The 14,385-nt window shown below is 37.4% G+C and overlaps 1 protein-coding gene across 1 annotated transcript; it reads right to left on the minus strand.

Moving 5' to 3' along the window:
- Positions 1–1,043: 1,043 nt before the first annotated feature.
- Positions 1,044–14,124, minus strand: LOC128355323 (immunoglobulin-like and fibronectin type III domain-containing protein 1; the record flags this gene model as incomplete). The annotated part of the gene is made up of 23 exons (XM_053315569.1): positions 1,044–1,048; positions 1,140–1,466; positions 2,522–2,818; positions 3,818–4,010; positions 4,118–4,203; positions 5,244–5,552; positions 5,712–5,840; positions 5,981–6,157; positions 6,787–7,086; positions 7,178–7,471; positions 7,579–7,720; positions 7,931–8,055; positions 8,830–8,841; positions 10,503–11,015; positions 11,123–11,395; positions 11,511–11,673; positions 11,770–11,883; positions 12,672–12,867; positions 12,953–12,994; positions 13,324–13,357; positions 13,468–13,567; positions 13,750–13,889; positions 13,998–14,124. Coding segments are annotated over 23 exons (4,098 nt in total), but the record flags the coding sequence as incomplete, so codon positions are not given.
- Positions 14,125–14,385: the final 261 nt, after the last annotated feature.

Here is a 14,385-nt window from a genome sequence, read left to right on the forward strand (position 1 = left end):
TTTCACAAAAGTGTACAGTAACTATTGAGTTTACAGTTTTTTATTTTTAGTAATACATCATATTGAACAAGATGATTATCTGCCTGCACAATAGTACAGCTGTCACACGATTAAAAACTATAACATTTCCCTCTGAGTTGCAGTTGAGTATAAGTAAGGGTGATTGTGGCTCAGGAGTTAGAGCAGCCGTCCTCCATTTGGAAGATTGGCGTTTCGATTGGCTTCTCCAGTCCACATGTCGATGTGTCGACAAGACACATTGACATGTGGACAATTGGGCAAAAAACTTAACCCCAATGTATAAATGAGAATGAATGGTTAAATTACCGCTGATGTGCAGGTTGGCAACCTGCGTGGTAGCTCCTGCCGTCAGTGTATGAATGTGTATGAAGGGTGAATGAGATGTAATGTAAAAGCGCTTTGAGTGGTCGTAAAGACTAGAAAAGCGCCATATAAGTACAGTCCATTTACCATTTAAGTACCTCAAAATACTACTTCAGCAAATGGTTCTTACTTATTTGTAAAGGAAATCAGTCACAGACTTAGACATTCATGTTTAGCAGGAGGCAGATTCACCACAAGGGGGCAGTCTTTTGCCATTTTTAAAACCAGGTGTACACATGCCAACCTGCATATTTCTTGGTGTGATATGGCCATTAATCATCAGCAGAATAATGTGACACTATCAGCAGGAACGTGTATAGTGTTACCTTCATGTATAGTAGCTTCACACAAGGGAACTCAAAATGAATGAAAACACAAAACATGTTTCATTTTGTTGTGTATTTCACCACAGTTTCAGTTAGATATAGACAGAGCAGGTTGATGTAATGTCTCCAAAGTTTAACAACATATGACATTTACACAAAAATGCTCAATTCATGTTTTTTGGAGCTTTCTAAAGTTGTAAAATGTTGAAACAGGCACACTATCACACTGGTGGGAAATAGATTAACTTTAATAAATCGACACTCGTTTAATTGATTTGAAACACATTAAGGAATCTGTTGGTTTAGCTTGTATCCATCAACTGCGGCTCTTCCTCACCCTGTAAAGAAACACATAAATGCTCTCAGGTTGTTTCATCTACATTAGGATTAGGAATATATGATTTTTAAACTTTGTCCAAATGTTAATACCTCTGATATTCAGTATCATCGAGGACTCAGCTGTCCCCAGTTGGTTCTCTACGACGACTTTGTATTCCCCGTCATCGTGGGGTCCCACCCTTAGTATGCGCAAGGAGCAGACACCACATACATTGGTGATGTGGTAGTTGGTGTCTGTGTTCAGGCTGATATTGTTGCGGTACCATGTCACATGTGGAGTTGGATCACCCTTAACTGCACAGGTCATGTAGCACTCGTAACCTTCTGGAGCTGTGCGCCTCTTCAGAGGAATAATAAATGATGGAGGTGACTTGAAGTCCAAAGACTTTATGTCTGGTACATTCACTTTGAAGTGTCCTGCAGTGGAAGGAAGATGAAGTTCAGGCTTTTCCAGAATCATAATTGTAAATGAGTTTGTTCTAGTGGCTCTCAAAGATATTTTTCCTAACCTAAGAGAGGCAGAATTTAACGTATTTCTCACTGCAGTTTATCTTTCATTGTGTCATTGGTCTTTGAGAAAAAAATGAACCCTAACCTTGTCCTTGGACAACATTTATCTGTAATTTCTATGACCTAAAAATGTCTATGCTGTTCATTCTGTCCTGTCTCGCTTTGCCTGCATCAGGTAGCCTGATAGCCCGCTAGTCTACTGTCCTCAGACTACAACAGACGACAGTCTTTGGCTTGTGGTAAATGGTGTTAGTTAAAAGAAGTTAAAAACAAAGTTTTAAAGGATTGTTCCAGCAATTTTACATTATATTCAATTCATGAGTAGTATAATATCTTTTTTCCATCCTGGCCAAACCTTTCAAGTGATTTCTGACTTCAATTTGACTTGGTTAAATAAAGATCAAATCAATAAATAAGGAAAAGTTAAAAAAAAAAAAACCTCTTGATGTCATCAGGAAGAAGCTTGGACTTGAGACTTTATAAACCTACATTACAAACTGGAAATGTGGCGTTTGAAAACAGCGAGCATACAGGAAGTTTTTGAAGTTTGACTTGTACTAGGGACTAAAAGTCAGGATATCTTTGCCTCTGGTGTTTTGAGAGTCCGACTTTATCCAAGTTCAATACTAATTTGCTGGAGTACACCTCCAAAAACAGCCCTAACACGTAAGACTACGTTACTGAAGTGAGTTAATGAGTCAATGTGACTGAAGTTTTAATTATTTCCTTCCTTTCCTTGTTTCCTTGCAGAATTTCACATTGGCACTCTACAAACATGATTACAGGAATATTATATTGACTAAGTAATTCAGTTCACAGTGTGAATTTTTAAACCTAGCAGTGCTTCTTAAAAGTCATCACGTTTTAACACAGGAACCATTGAGAACCATTGAGAGTGTTTCAGGCAGGAATGTGAAAATGGACTACTCAGATGTATTTGTGCTTGAATTTGAGGCACAAACCTTTTTCCTTTTTGATTTCAAATGCAGAGGACTTAGATGGTGGCGAAAGTCCTATGTCATTTTTAGCAAATACCCTGAAGTAATACTCCCGTCCAGGCAAAATGTTGACAACTGTGAACTTATTGTTAAAGAGGTTGTCGTGCACTGTCCTCCAAGTGCGTTTGAAGGAGTCACGCTTGGATACGACATAATGTAGTCTGTCATCCCTCTTCTCGTCTGGAGAGGGGGCCCAGGACAGAGTGACTGTTCCTGGGGTGTTTTCATCCAGCTGCACTGGTCCTGGAGGCCTTGGATCATCTATAACCAGATTTAGAGACACAGAGATACCAATTACTGATGTTATAGGATTAGTTGATTTTAGGTAGGACATAAAATAGTCAGTTGCAGCAATGATATCTTCACATGGACTCTGTAAACTAGTGGTTGAAGGTAATAGTATGGTAGCTCCTGTCTGCAACAATATAATAGTGGAAAAATACATTTAATGACTTTGCTAATGATAACAAAGTTGAAACTGCCCTCTTACACTTTATAGTGACATTGCTTAGGCTACTTCAGATTATTTTTGTCCCAGTAACAATAATAGAAGACAAAAGCAACAGTCATCAGCTAAAAAGGAGCTGGTCAATTTTAGCCTGGGGGTCAAAACAGCTGATGCCAAAAAGGTTAGAAGAACACTGGAGTACATTCAGACATGTTCTTTAATATGTTCTGTTTCGGGTTTAAAAGGGATTAAAGCTAACCCTGAAAAGCTGTATCACTATTTGAGCATTGAAGTTCAGACTTGGAAATGAGTATATGTAACTAAATAATCTCAACTCAAGGTCTGCTTTCTTGCTTTTTGAGAGCTTTCATCCATATTATCTTCAAGTTGAGTAGAGACTTTTTTGTCATACACAATCTTTCTTTACCCCTTACCCTCCTTTCTCAATGTAGCAACAAATGTTTACTGATACCTTTTTGTACTTTTCGTGTGTAGAGTAGGATTCTGGTTATACAGTATCAGGAGTGTGAGAGTGAGTTATACGTCATGGATAAATCCTCACTACATTTTTTGTACTTAAAATATTTCTGTGCTGGACAATGGTTCATTTTAAATGTATACCTATGCTAATCCTGCCTTCTGCTACTGTTCCTATCATAACTCCTATACCTATTATTTGCTTACCTGAAAAACACAAATATACAATCAAGTTACAAGTTGTACAATCAACATATTACAAATTCAAGTCACTTGAAATTAAGTAATAATTATAAATACAGTTGTAGTTTATGGATTTTCTCAATCAGATTTACCTGTAACTCTGATTTCAATGTTGAAGCTCTCCTGGCCGACAAGGTTCCTGACAGTAATGGTGTAGATGCCAGTGTCAGACCACTCAGATGTGGGGATCAAGAGTTGAGAACCTTTATCAAAGTTGCTAATTGTTACATGTTTGGCCACTGGAAAACCATCTTTTAACCAAGTGATATCTGGCAAGGGGGAGGCCTGTAGACAATAAGGAAAATATCAGATTTACAGTATATATTATTAAAAATACCGTTACGGTTAGCCACACGTTAATTGCATTCTTAAAAAATCTACTGGCACAATACCTCAAAGTTGATATTGAGACGAATAGTGTTTCCTGATCTCACCACCACAAAGGTCTTCATTTTGCGATTGTTAAACTGTGGCCTCACTTTAAGGGGTAAAGTATAGAATAAAATGTTTACAGTCTTGTATTTATACAAATCACCAAACAGTTTTTCATTTTTATTAAAATTATATTTTCATTCTTTGCATTTTATAATTTAATTTTATAAAAAAAATTCTCTTTACTGAACTGTAGACAGACATAAAATCAAGATTTCTGTTTGATTTTTTTTTCATTTTCTACTCCCACAGAAATGGCTAGAGATGTCACATGCACAACACTGGAACAAACACTAGTCACATAAATCTAGATCCATTTCCGATTCTTTGCTTTTTGTAATGCATTGCGCTGCGGGTGCACCAGTTGTCAAAAATGCTACATTTGTTCCATCGCTGGAATCTATTTCTATCCCACAGTGTTGCGACTGATTGAACTGCAGGGTGGCGCAACCAAACGCACAACATCCAGCAGTATCCTATATATCCACACAGACAGTCTGTAGCAGTGATGTGCATGAAGATCCTTTGGTTAAAAGAACAATAAAACAAAGTCATTTTACCTCTACTATAGTGATGTTTTGACATGTGTCATGCTTTTAAAATACTACTCTCCGTTGAAAGCTTCATTTGAACTTCAATATTTTGTTATCTCTGTGAATGATTGTGGATGTTATATAAAATATTAACACAAAAGATGAAAAAGTAAGTCAAGCAAAAGTCCTTTAAAGAGATAAAAAAAAAAAAACTAAAAAGTTGTGCGCACAAGATTATATCTTCATTATATCTTGACATGCATTATTCAGTATTTCAGTTGATTCATGCAGGTTATATTTTCTTAGTGCTGAGATTTGACAGCTGTAAGCATATTTGATAAATTTGGGGCACCCAGCAGCTGCATTATGCAAGAAAAACTAAATATTTGTATCTGTATCTTGATTATCTGCAGATATTCAATATGAAATGAGATGGATCAGTGCATCTTAAAGCAAATTGTAGACATTTCTAGAAATATAAAAGAGCAAAATGTTGTTTCATTAAACTTTAAGAAACCATCAAGTATGTGATTTGAATTTCAAGTCTTCTTACCAGGTGGAGGCATGGCAATGATGTAATTGTCAAGGCTCTGAGGTTCTCCATCACCTCCATAATTGGTAGCAATTACTCTCACCCAGTATGTGGCCATTGCCTTCAAGCCAATCACAGTGTGGGAAGTCAGAGTAATTGGGATGGCATTACAACGGGTCCATTCAATGCTTTCTATTGGTCTGATCTCCACATAGTACCCGTGGGCTTCATCCTCTTCCCCTTTTATTTCCTTAGGTTTAGTCCAAGCCAGCGAAAATGTAGTGTAATTGGATGATGTTAATTTCAGGTCTGTGACTTTGCCTGGGGGTTCTGAAATTACAGTAATGTGAGTTTATTGGCTCAGCATTTGCTCTGCTTTTATACCACACACAGAGCTGCATATAGTATAATGTTGAACAACAAGCTTGTTTGCTATTAAGCATGAGTTACATGATCTTCAGTGAGGTACTGCAGTAAAATGTGGCTTACTCATTGGATCCCTTGCAATTACTGCGTCACATGGAATACAAGGATCTCCAGGACCAGATAGGTTGATAGCAGCAACCCTAAACACATATGCTGCTCCCTCAATGATATCTTTCACTGCATGCTTATTATCTAAAGAAAGACAGAAGACATTATCAGTGATACATTAGAATTATGAATTACTGCCGAATAGCAACTTCATAGCATGCACTAATTTTTACATTAAAGCAAATAGTGGTTAATTCTTGCAACTTGTGATAAGAAGGACATACGTGGGATAGGCCCTTCTTGGTTCACAAGGCTCCAGTAATTAGTGCCTTTCTTGTTCTTTTCCAAATTGTATCCCACTAACTTGGTTCCTCCGGTGTCGGACGGCGGACACCAAGTCAAGTTGATGCGGTCTTTAAAGGAACTGAGGACTTTAAGTCCCATTGGGCTACCAGGATAACCTGCAGGGAAACATGTTGTGTTCAGAGCATGTTGCATTTTATTTTCATTATCTCCCACAACTCCAGAACACCATCCTGTATGACCCATATGAAGTTTAGTTGATAGCTGAAAACGTTTGGTGAGTGAAGCACAGTCCACAGAAAGAACTGTGCGATGTGATGTGGTTTACTTCTGATGTACTTTCATTGAAGCTTTCACTGGTTGCACCACCTTGTGTATGCTTCTCAAAGTTAGGTATTGACATTTTTGTTACTGTTCATGAACTAAAAGAGTTCAACAACAATGTTTTGTTCTAAAGCCACCACTTTTTGTATGTTACCGAGCTATTTTAAGAGTTGTTAATGCAGAGATATTTCTTTGAAACATTGTGGAAATGGTGGTAGAAGAATCACTCTGTTGAACATTTGAAAATCTTGGACCTTTATTGCATTAATATTGGAACTTTTTGGATATCCTAGCAAGAATTATAAAATAATTAGATTTGAAAATAAAATAAATTTAATCCCCGTTTTGTGTCACTGTATGTTTTTTTTAAATGCCTGTTTTACCCCCAAAAAATAAAGAAAGAAAGAAAAATAATAAACTACTACAAATCTTCCTAATTGCTCAGCTAAGATGAATGACTTACGTAATACACCAGCTGGTATGTCTGTTGTCTGCAGGCAATCACTGATGCCTTCTGTGTTCTTGGCCCTGATCCGGTAGCTGTATCTCCTTCCAGGGTCCACATCTGAATCTCTGTAAATAGGGTCGCTGGCAGGGACGTCACTGAGATTTGCCCATTTATTTCGCCCCACTTGTTGGCGCTGTATGGCATAGTTTGTGACTGGGGATCCACCATCATCTTTTGGCGGTTTCCATTTGAACTCAACAGATGTTAGAGCACTTTCTGTAATATCCACAGGTCCCTGTGGTGGTGTGGGTTTGTCTGTTAAATGAGTTGAAATAGCAACAAAAAAAAAAGTAACGTACATTGCATAATATTATAGTACGTGGCAAGTCTCTTCTTATCAACTCACCTATAACAATAAGTTTAGAAACTGCTTCTGTTGTACCAAACTCATTTTTAATTTTGATTTTGACCTCTCCAGTATCTTTCCTCTGGCACTTAAGAAGGTGTAGCTGAGCCTCAGTATCTGATGTGTCAATTTTCACATTGAGGCCAGGTAGAAGTTCGTCATCGTCCTTGTACCATTGTACCTTCATTGGTTTTCCACCTGAGATTGGCAATTTCCATTCAGCATTTTCACCTGCCTTTACAATGACTGGCTTTGAGAATTTTGCTACAGCATCAAGGTCGATTTTTGGAGGGTCTTCAATATAAAAGAGAAAAAAAAATTGTTAAAAACCTAAACCCTTTAAAACGGCAGCAAAATGTATCAGATGTCATTGAAACAAGCCACCTAATTTTGATTCTGACCTTGAATGTTCAGTGTTGCTTCTGATTTACGTCCTTCAGCTTCAAAGCGGTACACACCTGTATCGTCTTTTTTACAGCTATCAATTACCAACTTGTGACATGCGCCATCTTTAATAAGCATTACCCCATCATCATTGGTGAGCTTGTCAGATAAAAAGATTCAATATTCATAGGGTTATTCAATCACAAGTCACAATCAATCACAAGTTGTTACAAATTACATATAAATGACAGTGTGCAGTACGTGTAATTTCAGACAAAAATGCACCTCTATGAGTTTAAAAGCTAAGAAATATTCATGGTAGTATTACTACAGTACACTCTTGTAATTGTGCTTGAATAGTTGACTTACCGGTTTCCCATCTTTAAACCAACGCCCCTCAGATTTGTCACTGTTTAGTTTGCAAGACATCTCTGCCCGTTCACCAACATTAGCACCAATGTCTGACAGCCCACTTATGAACTGAACACTGGGATCTGCATCAGTATAAGAGAAAAGTCAAAATGAATGATAAACATATTAACATTTACAAAAGGTAAAGGTTATGAGGTATGAAGATATTTAGTTTAAGTGTAGCCATTAACGCTTTAATATAAAAAACAAGAGCATTATGGGCACTTTCACACCACAAGTTCGATTATTTGATCCCCACCAGGCAGTAAAATTGTTGACCAAATCAAACTAGTGGTGTGAAAGCGCCCTCAGTATTATTATTATTATAACATCTGTATGTGTATGTCTAATCTTTTTTGTGTTTTATTCCATAACAATAATTAATGAAATGTATAATTTGAAAACACTATAACAGATCTCAGCTTTGATACAACAGTAAACAAAGGAAGAAACAATGCATAAATATATTAGCATGCTGTTTTCCTGTCATGTAAATATTGTTTATCATTGTACAAATGCCATCAAAATTGCATTTAAATACCACCAAATTCTCCTTTATTTTGAGCATTTTTTTCTTCTTCTACAGTTTAAAGTGTAAATTATGTTTTCTTATGACTTGCTTTTTCTTCTTTTGCTACATTGAGTAATTGAGTTGTCTATTAATAGAAAATCCAAAAGCCATTATACAGTGTAATTGCTTAATGCACAGAATGGAACTGTGCCCATTTCACAGTTCAAAAACATTTCTTGTCATTTATTGGCCTAAAAATATTTAATACACATCTTAGTCCATACTTTTCAGTTGCGTCTTTGCAGTAGAAAGCTCCTACTATGAGTATCTCATATTTTACTCTTACCTTGCGAGGCAGCTAGATTAATAAAATCACAAGATCACATGAAAATACAACTTGTTAGGCTTCAAGTTTTGGGCTTGTGTCCCAACCACCAGTGATTTAGACCAATCAGTATTCTTGAATCCAGCTGCCTCCCAAGTAAAGACAGTGATAGATGGCTCATTCAGTCACCTGCCAAGTATTTTTTGAAATGCCTTCCAGTTTCCATGTCTTATCTTATAATCGTTGACATATCTCAATAGGCAGTGTTGGGCACGTTACTTAATTATAGTTACTCATTACTTCTCCCAAAAAGTAACTGAGTTAGTAACTGAGTTACATCAATGTCAAAGTAATTAATTACCAGGAAAAGTAACTATTACGTTAATTATTATTTGGTCTAATAAGCAGCAACACAGAGCTATCAGAATGCATAACACACACACACATGCAGCCACTCTCTAAAGCACAGTCTTGCTTGCTCGATCCAGATTCCAGGAGATTGTGTCTCATTTGCGCCCTACTCTCTTTGGTTATGCCCCTAAGTGCAGCCACTCTTTGGCAGGCAGACAGAAAAACGCTTCAGTGAGGTCTGAAGAAGTAACGCCGCATTTTTTTTCCCAGTAACGGTAACAGCATTGTAACGGAGGAAACGGTAATTTGATTACTCATTACTGAAAAAAACTACGCCGTTAGTAACGCTGTATATTTATAACGCTGTTATTCCCATCACTGCTCATAGGGTATGTTCTCTGAAGTGATGGGATGCCAATGAGATGTCATTGTGCTAAACTATAATTTTTTTGGCCGGAAAGGGATGCTTTTAAATAGTCTAGATCCTTCATAAGAGATTATTTGGGCCAGGGAGAGAAACATCGATCTAGCTATTGCTCTGTGTACTTGAGGAAAAAGTGTCATCTGTGGGTGCATCTCATCCTCCAGACCTGAGAGTGGAATGGAGAATTTCATGGCTGGTACAGTACAGGAGCTGAGGCTGGAGAATGACTGTTTCCAGTGTTTGGCTCGACATCGCTCAGTTTGACATGTACTTTCTCCTGTGTGCTGTCAAATATAAGCTATGATCATGATGTTGCCTATGTTCCTGACAGAAACAGCCTATTTCATCACTTGTGTGCGAGGTGGATATTGAACTTCGAGCTGAAAGGCAAAGTCTGGTGCACAAAGATTATGAAACTGCACTGAACCACCTGAAACTATAGCATCTCAGTTCAAACTCATGTCGATACAATCTTCTTTTTTTCTGCATCTCTGTAATTGCACAATATGTTGTCGCACAGTATGGGTTGTGAAGAAACAGCTACAATCAGTTTATCTACCATTGTTAATGTGTGTCACGCTTGAAGAAATTACTTGAAACATAGGTCGACACATCAGCATTGGTTGGCTGCAGGTTTTCTCTTACCACAATTCATCACAAAACGTTTACTGTATTACTGTAGTTTTGCTGCAACAGCTGCTGCAGGTTTTTTCATAGAGATGCTTGGCAGCTCGGCATAGGATACACTTTGCCTCTCTTTGGTGTGGTTTCATTGTAATACTGAGACACTAATAAATAGAGGCCTATATAAAGCTGACAATATGTGCAGCTGCAAATACACATTTAGGATCAAATTATATATGTCTGTCATGCATTCACATATTATTCAGTGGACAAACAATGCAATTAGCGGTTTTACCAAAAACAGTGTCAGGAACCAATGAGCCTTCTCCTGCTCGTCTCTTTTTCTTCTTATCCGCATCATCCCCGTCATCATCTCCATCTGTTAGGAGGTTCTTGTCTTTTCCATCACCCTCGTCTCCATCCCTCCTGCCACCAGAACCATCACCCGAACCATCACCCGAACCATCACCCGAACCAAAACCAGAACCAAAGCGAGAACCATCGCCAGAACCATCACCAGAACCAATACCAGAACCAATACCAGAACCATCACCAGAACCATCTCTTCCGTCCCCCAATGCAGCTCTAGCTGCTGCAGCTCTAGCTGCTGCATCTGCAGCGTCCTTTTCAGCTTGTGCTCGTCTAGCTGCTGCATCTGCAGCGTCCTTTTCAGCTTGTGCTCGTCTAGCTGCCTCCAGGTCATCTTTCTCCTTTTGTAGCTTGGCCTGCTGTTCCAAAGCCAGTTTGTTCAGATCATCCTGATCCCCACTTTGGGCGCCCTTGCGGTTTTTACTACCGTCCGGATCCACTGAATTACAGTGAACACACATAAGTAGAGAGTATTAGTCATTTAGTTTCATTTGGATTACATTAATCAATTTGATAATCAGTATGAAAACAGAAAAGATGTCCCACCTTCCACAGTGAGAGTGGCCTTGCTGGAGATGATGCCAGCGATGGCATAATACTCTTTATTATCTGACATTTCACAATTTTTAACCTTTAAGGTATGAATTAGTTTGTCTTCTGAGGCAGTGATCTCATATTTGTCCCCATCTTCAAGTGAGGAGTCGGGTGTTGACCAAGTAATTCTGTTGAGAGGTGTTGTCAAGACACACTGGAAGAGTGCATCCTCGCTTTCGTAGACCTTCACATCCTTAATCTTGGCTATAAACTCCACATCAGGCACTAAGAGTGCAGGAAAGAAGGGTGTGGAACATAACAATTAACTGATTGACTTCATGCTTTGATTTGTCTTGCAAATTGTTATACAGTCACTTCTGATTTGTTAACTTTGGCTCACCTTGAAAGTCAGTTGCAAGAACATTTGACTCTTCAACATCAACCTGGTAAAATCCAGCATCCTCTGGCTGAGGATCGTTGATGCTGAAAACATAACTAGTCCCAGTTTTCTTTAGGCTATGCTTTGAATTTTCATCATCACCATATGGGACCATTACGCCATCCTGTCAAGAGAAAAGAAGTCAGATTTTTATTTATTTATTTATTTTTAGCTGTTAATTGTTGTAAATTGTTCATCTCAGGATACATTTTTAACTCACCTTGTATAAATTAATTGTACTGTCTGGATCCAGTAAAGTCATGTCCAGGCTAAATTCAGCTTTCCCATCAGGTTTCACTTCAATTTGTTTGACATTTTCTAGTTTCTCTAACACCTACAAAATAATTTAAGTGATTAGATTACAAAAGCTAAGTCCTTTGTAGGTATAGAAAGCATATTTAGTCTTGAACAGAGCTTTTAAATTAGTCAGTTTCTGCACAAGCAAGACATGATCTCCAAGCTAAGGAAAGAAAAAAATTAAAAACACTTAAAAAGCAGGTCTCATGCGAATGGGTGTTAAAGTTGGCAAAATTCAAGCAAACTGTAGCTGATATTTGGGTCACCCAGTATGGCTCAGTGCTCGTTGGAAGTGTTATAAACTGTTACAACTCAACATGCAGATCAATTTTCTTTTGTTGTACAGGGCTATAACAGTGACTGTGCAAATAATGGTGGCAGAAAGATAAAACAGTGTGAAAATAACTTGACTGAAAAAAGACAGGCATGAAGAAAAAAATCTGAATATCAACATTGAAAAATACATCATAATGTAAAGAAAAAAAAATCAACAAAACAAGATAATAACATTGGAATTTTCTTGCCCATGTTTTATTTTTCAGTGAAACTCTTTTCAGTGCCAATGCAACTCTTTTTTTAAAAAGTGCTTCAATGCCAATGTTTCCCTTTTCAATTCATGTTTCGTTTCCAATGCCAAATTTTATTGCAAATGCCAAAATTTAACTGTCACTGTTCTCCATAAAAACAAAAAAGAAACATCACAAATCACTCTGGTACAAAATACATGATCCATAATTTATGTGCAGATGTTACAAACTCTTAACAGCTATCAAAGCCATGACAGCAAGTGTAGTTTAACACTGTGACAGTGACTGTATAAAGTACCTTTGCTTGTTCATCTGCCTTTTCCTTTTGCATTTGCTTCAGTCTTTTCAGCATAAAACGAAAGTCAGTGATACCATAGTCTAAACAGATTTTTTCGTAGTCCTTTCTCGGTGCACTGAGAAGCAGTTCCCAAATTTTAGGATCCATCTCTCCATCTACCCTCGGTGGAAGTTGTCTTTTTCTTTTAATAACAACACTGAAAAGAGAGGGAACAGAGTCAGATGCTTTATAGAGTTTTTTATAGTAATACACAATAAACCTCGTCTTTGACCAGAACTCACTGTGTCTTAAGCACTGCTCTAAAATCCAGCGGTTCTTGAACAGTTTCTGTGAGAAAATGAGATGTAAATTTGAAAAAAAGAAATTCATGAGAGTCAGGTTTCTGTAATGCCAAATAAGTTAGCCATTTAAACATTATACATAATTCTGTATAAACTGTTTTTTAAAATGTAAAAATAAGCAAACAAACAAAAAAACAGCCTAACTTTCTACTTTGAAACCATGTGGTCATCCTAGGCATACGTATATTGTTAATACAATTCAAGAAACAAGCAAACAACCTGAAAGCCTCTGTAACTCTGAAAAGAAACTCATGGACTGCTGGATGATGAAAAGAGCAGACTTAAGCTCCTTTTATAGTTCTGTTGTAAATTTCATACCTACTGGTCTTTTCTTCTTGAAGCCAGCTGGAAGAAAACATGAAATTAACAATCAAACAGAGAATGTTAAGTGAAGAGCCAACATTTTATTTCATTAGTGAACAATTAACATATTGCACAGTTAGTATGTCTCTCACCTTCTATAACTTTGAGTGTCACAGAACAAAGAGCCTGTCCATACTCATTGGTGGCAAAGCATCTGTAGGTGTCAGCTTGCTCTGGGTCTATATTGGGTATCTGATATATACAATATTGTCAAAGATTTCGTCTGTTTCCCATTGATGTGAAAAATGATCTAATTAACTGAGTAATGTAAAGAACTTTGCTTGAGAGCAGAGTCATTGTAACTTTATTCTACTAGTTGATAAGTCCATGACAGAAATACACATGGATCTTTTTTTTATTTGTTGTTTTCTCACCTCAAGAAAGTGTTCTTGCTCTCTGTCATCATATCTGGTCACGTACTTTTCTGGGTCATTGACTTCCCCTTTATTGCGCCCCCATGTGACAGTTGGAAATGGTATCCCCTTAACCTTGGCTTTGAAAAAAGCCTTTTTACCTGAACAATCAAAATGCAAAGAGGCAGACAACGGTGTTACAGTTGAACATAGTGTGATAATAGTGGTGTTGTTAGTTTTAGGCTGTTGATTTGTTTATTGTTTTATACCCTCTTGAACAGTTGCTGCTACTGGCTTCCGGATGAAGTCAGGGGTTGTTTGTCCTTCAGGGAGTTCTTCAAAGTACTGAATAATCATAACCCCAGGAACTCTGGACCTTTTCTTGATAGCCACTGTTAACAGAACAACAGAAAATAATAGTTAATAATAGCACTTCAACTTTGGTTATGGAAGTGAACCTAGAGAAGGACTCTAGAAACAGAAAACACAAATGTTATAATGCTTTATTTGTATCGACAGGTGGTGTATAATAGACACACTATTAAAATATTCCTGTGGAAAATCCATAGGTTTAAATATGACTAAAAGTATTTGACCAATCAATAATCATTGAATCTCTATTACTATGTGTGTTAATCTCAAGTAAATGGTAAATTG

This window comes from Scomber japonicus, chromosome 3 (genome assembly GCF_027409825.1).
Source record: "Scomber japonicus isolate fScoJap1 chromosome 3, fScoJap1.pri, whole genome shotgun sequence".
In the NCBI taxonomy this organism is placed as follows: Eukaryota; Metazoa; Chordata; class Actinopteri; order Scombriformes; family Scombridae; genus Scomber; species Scomber japonicus.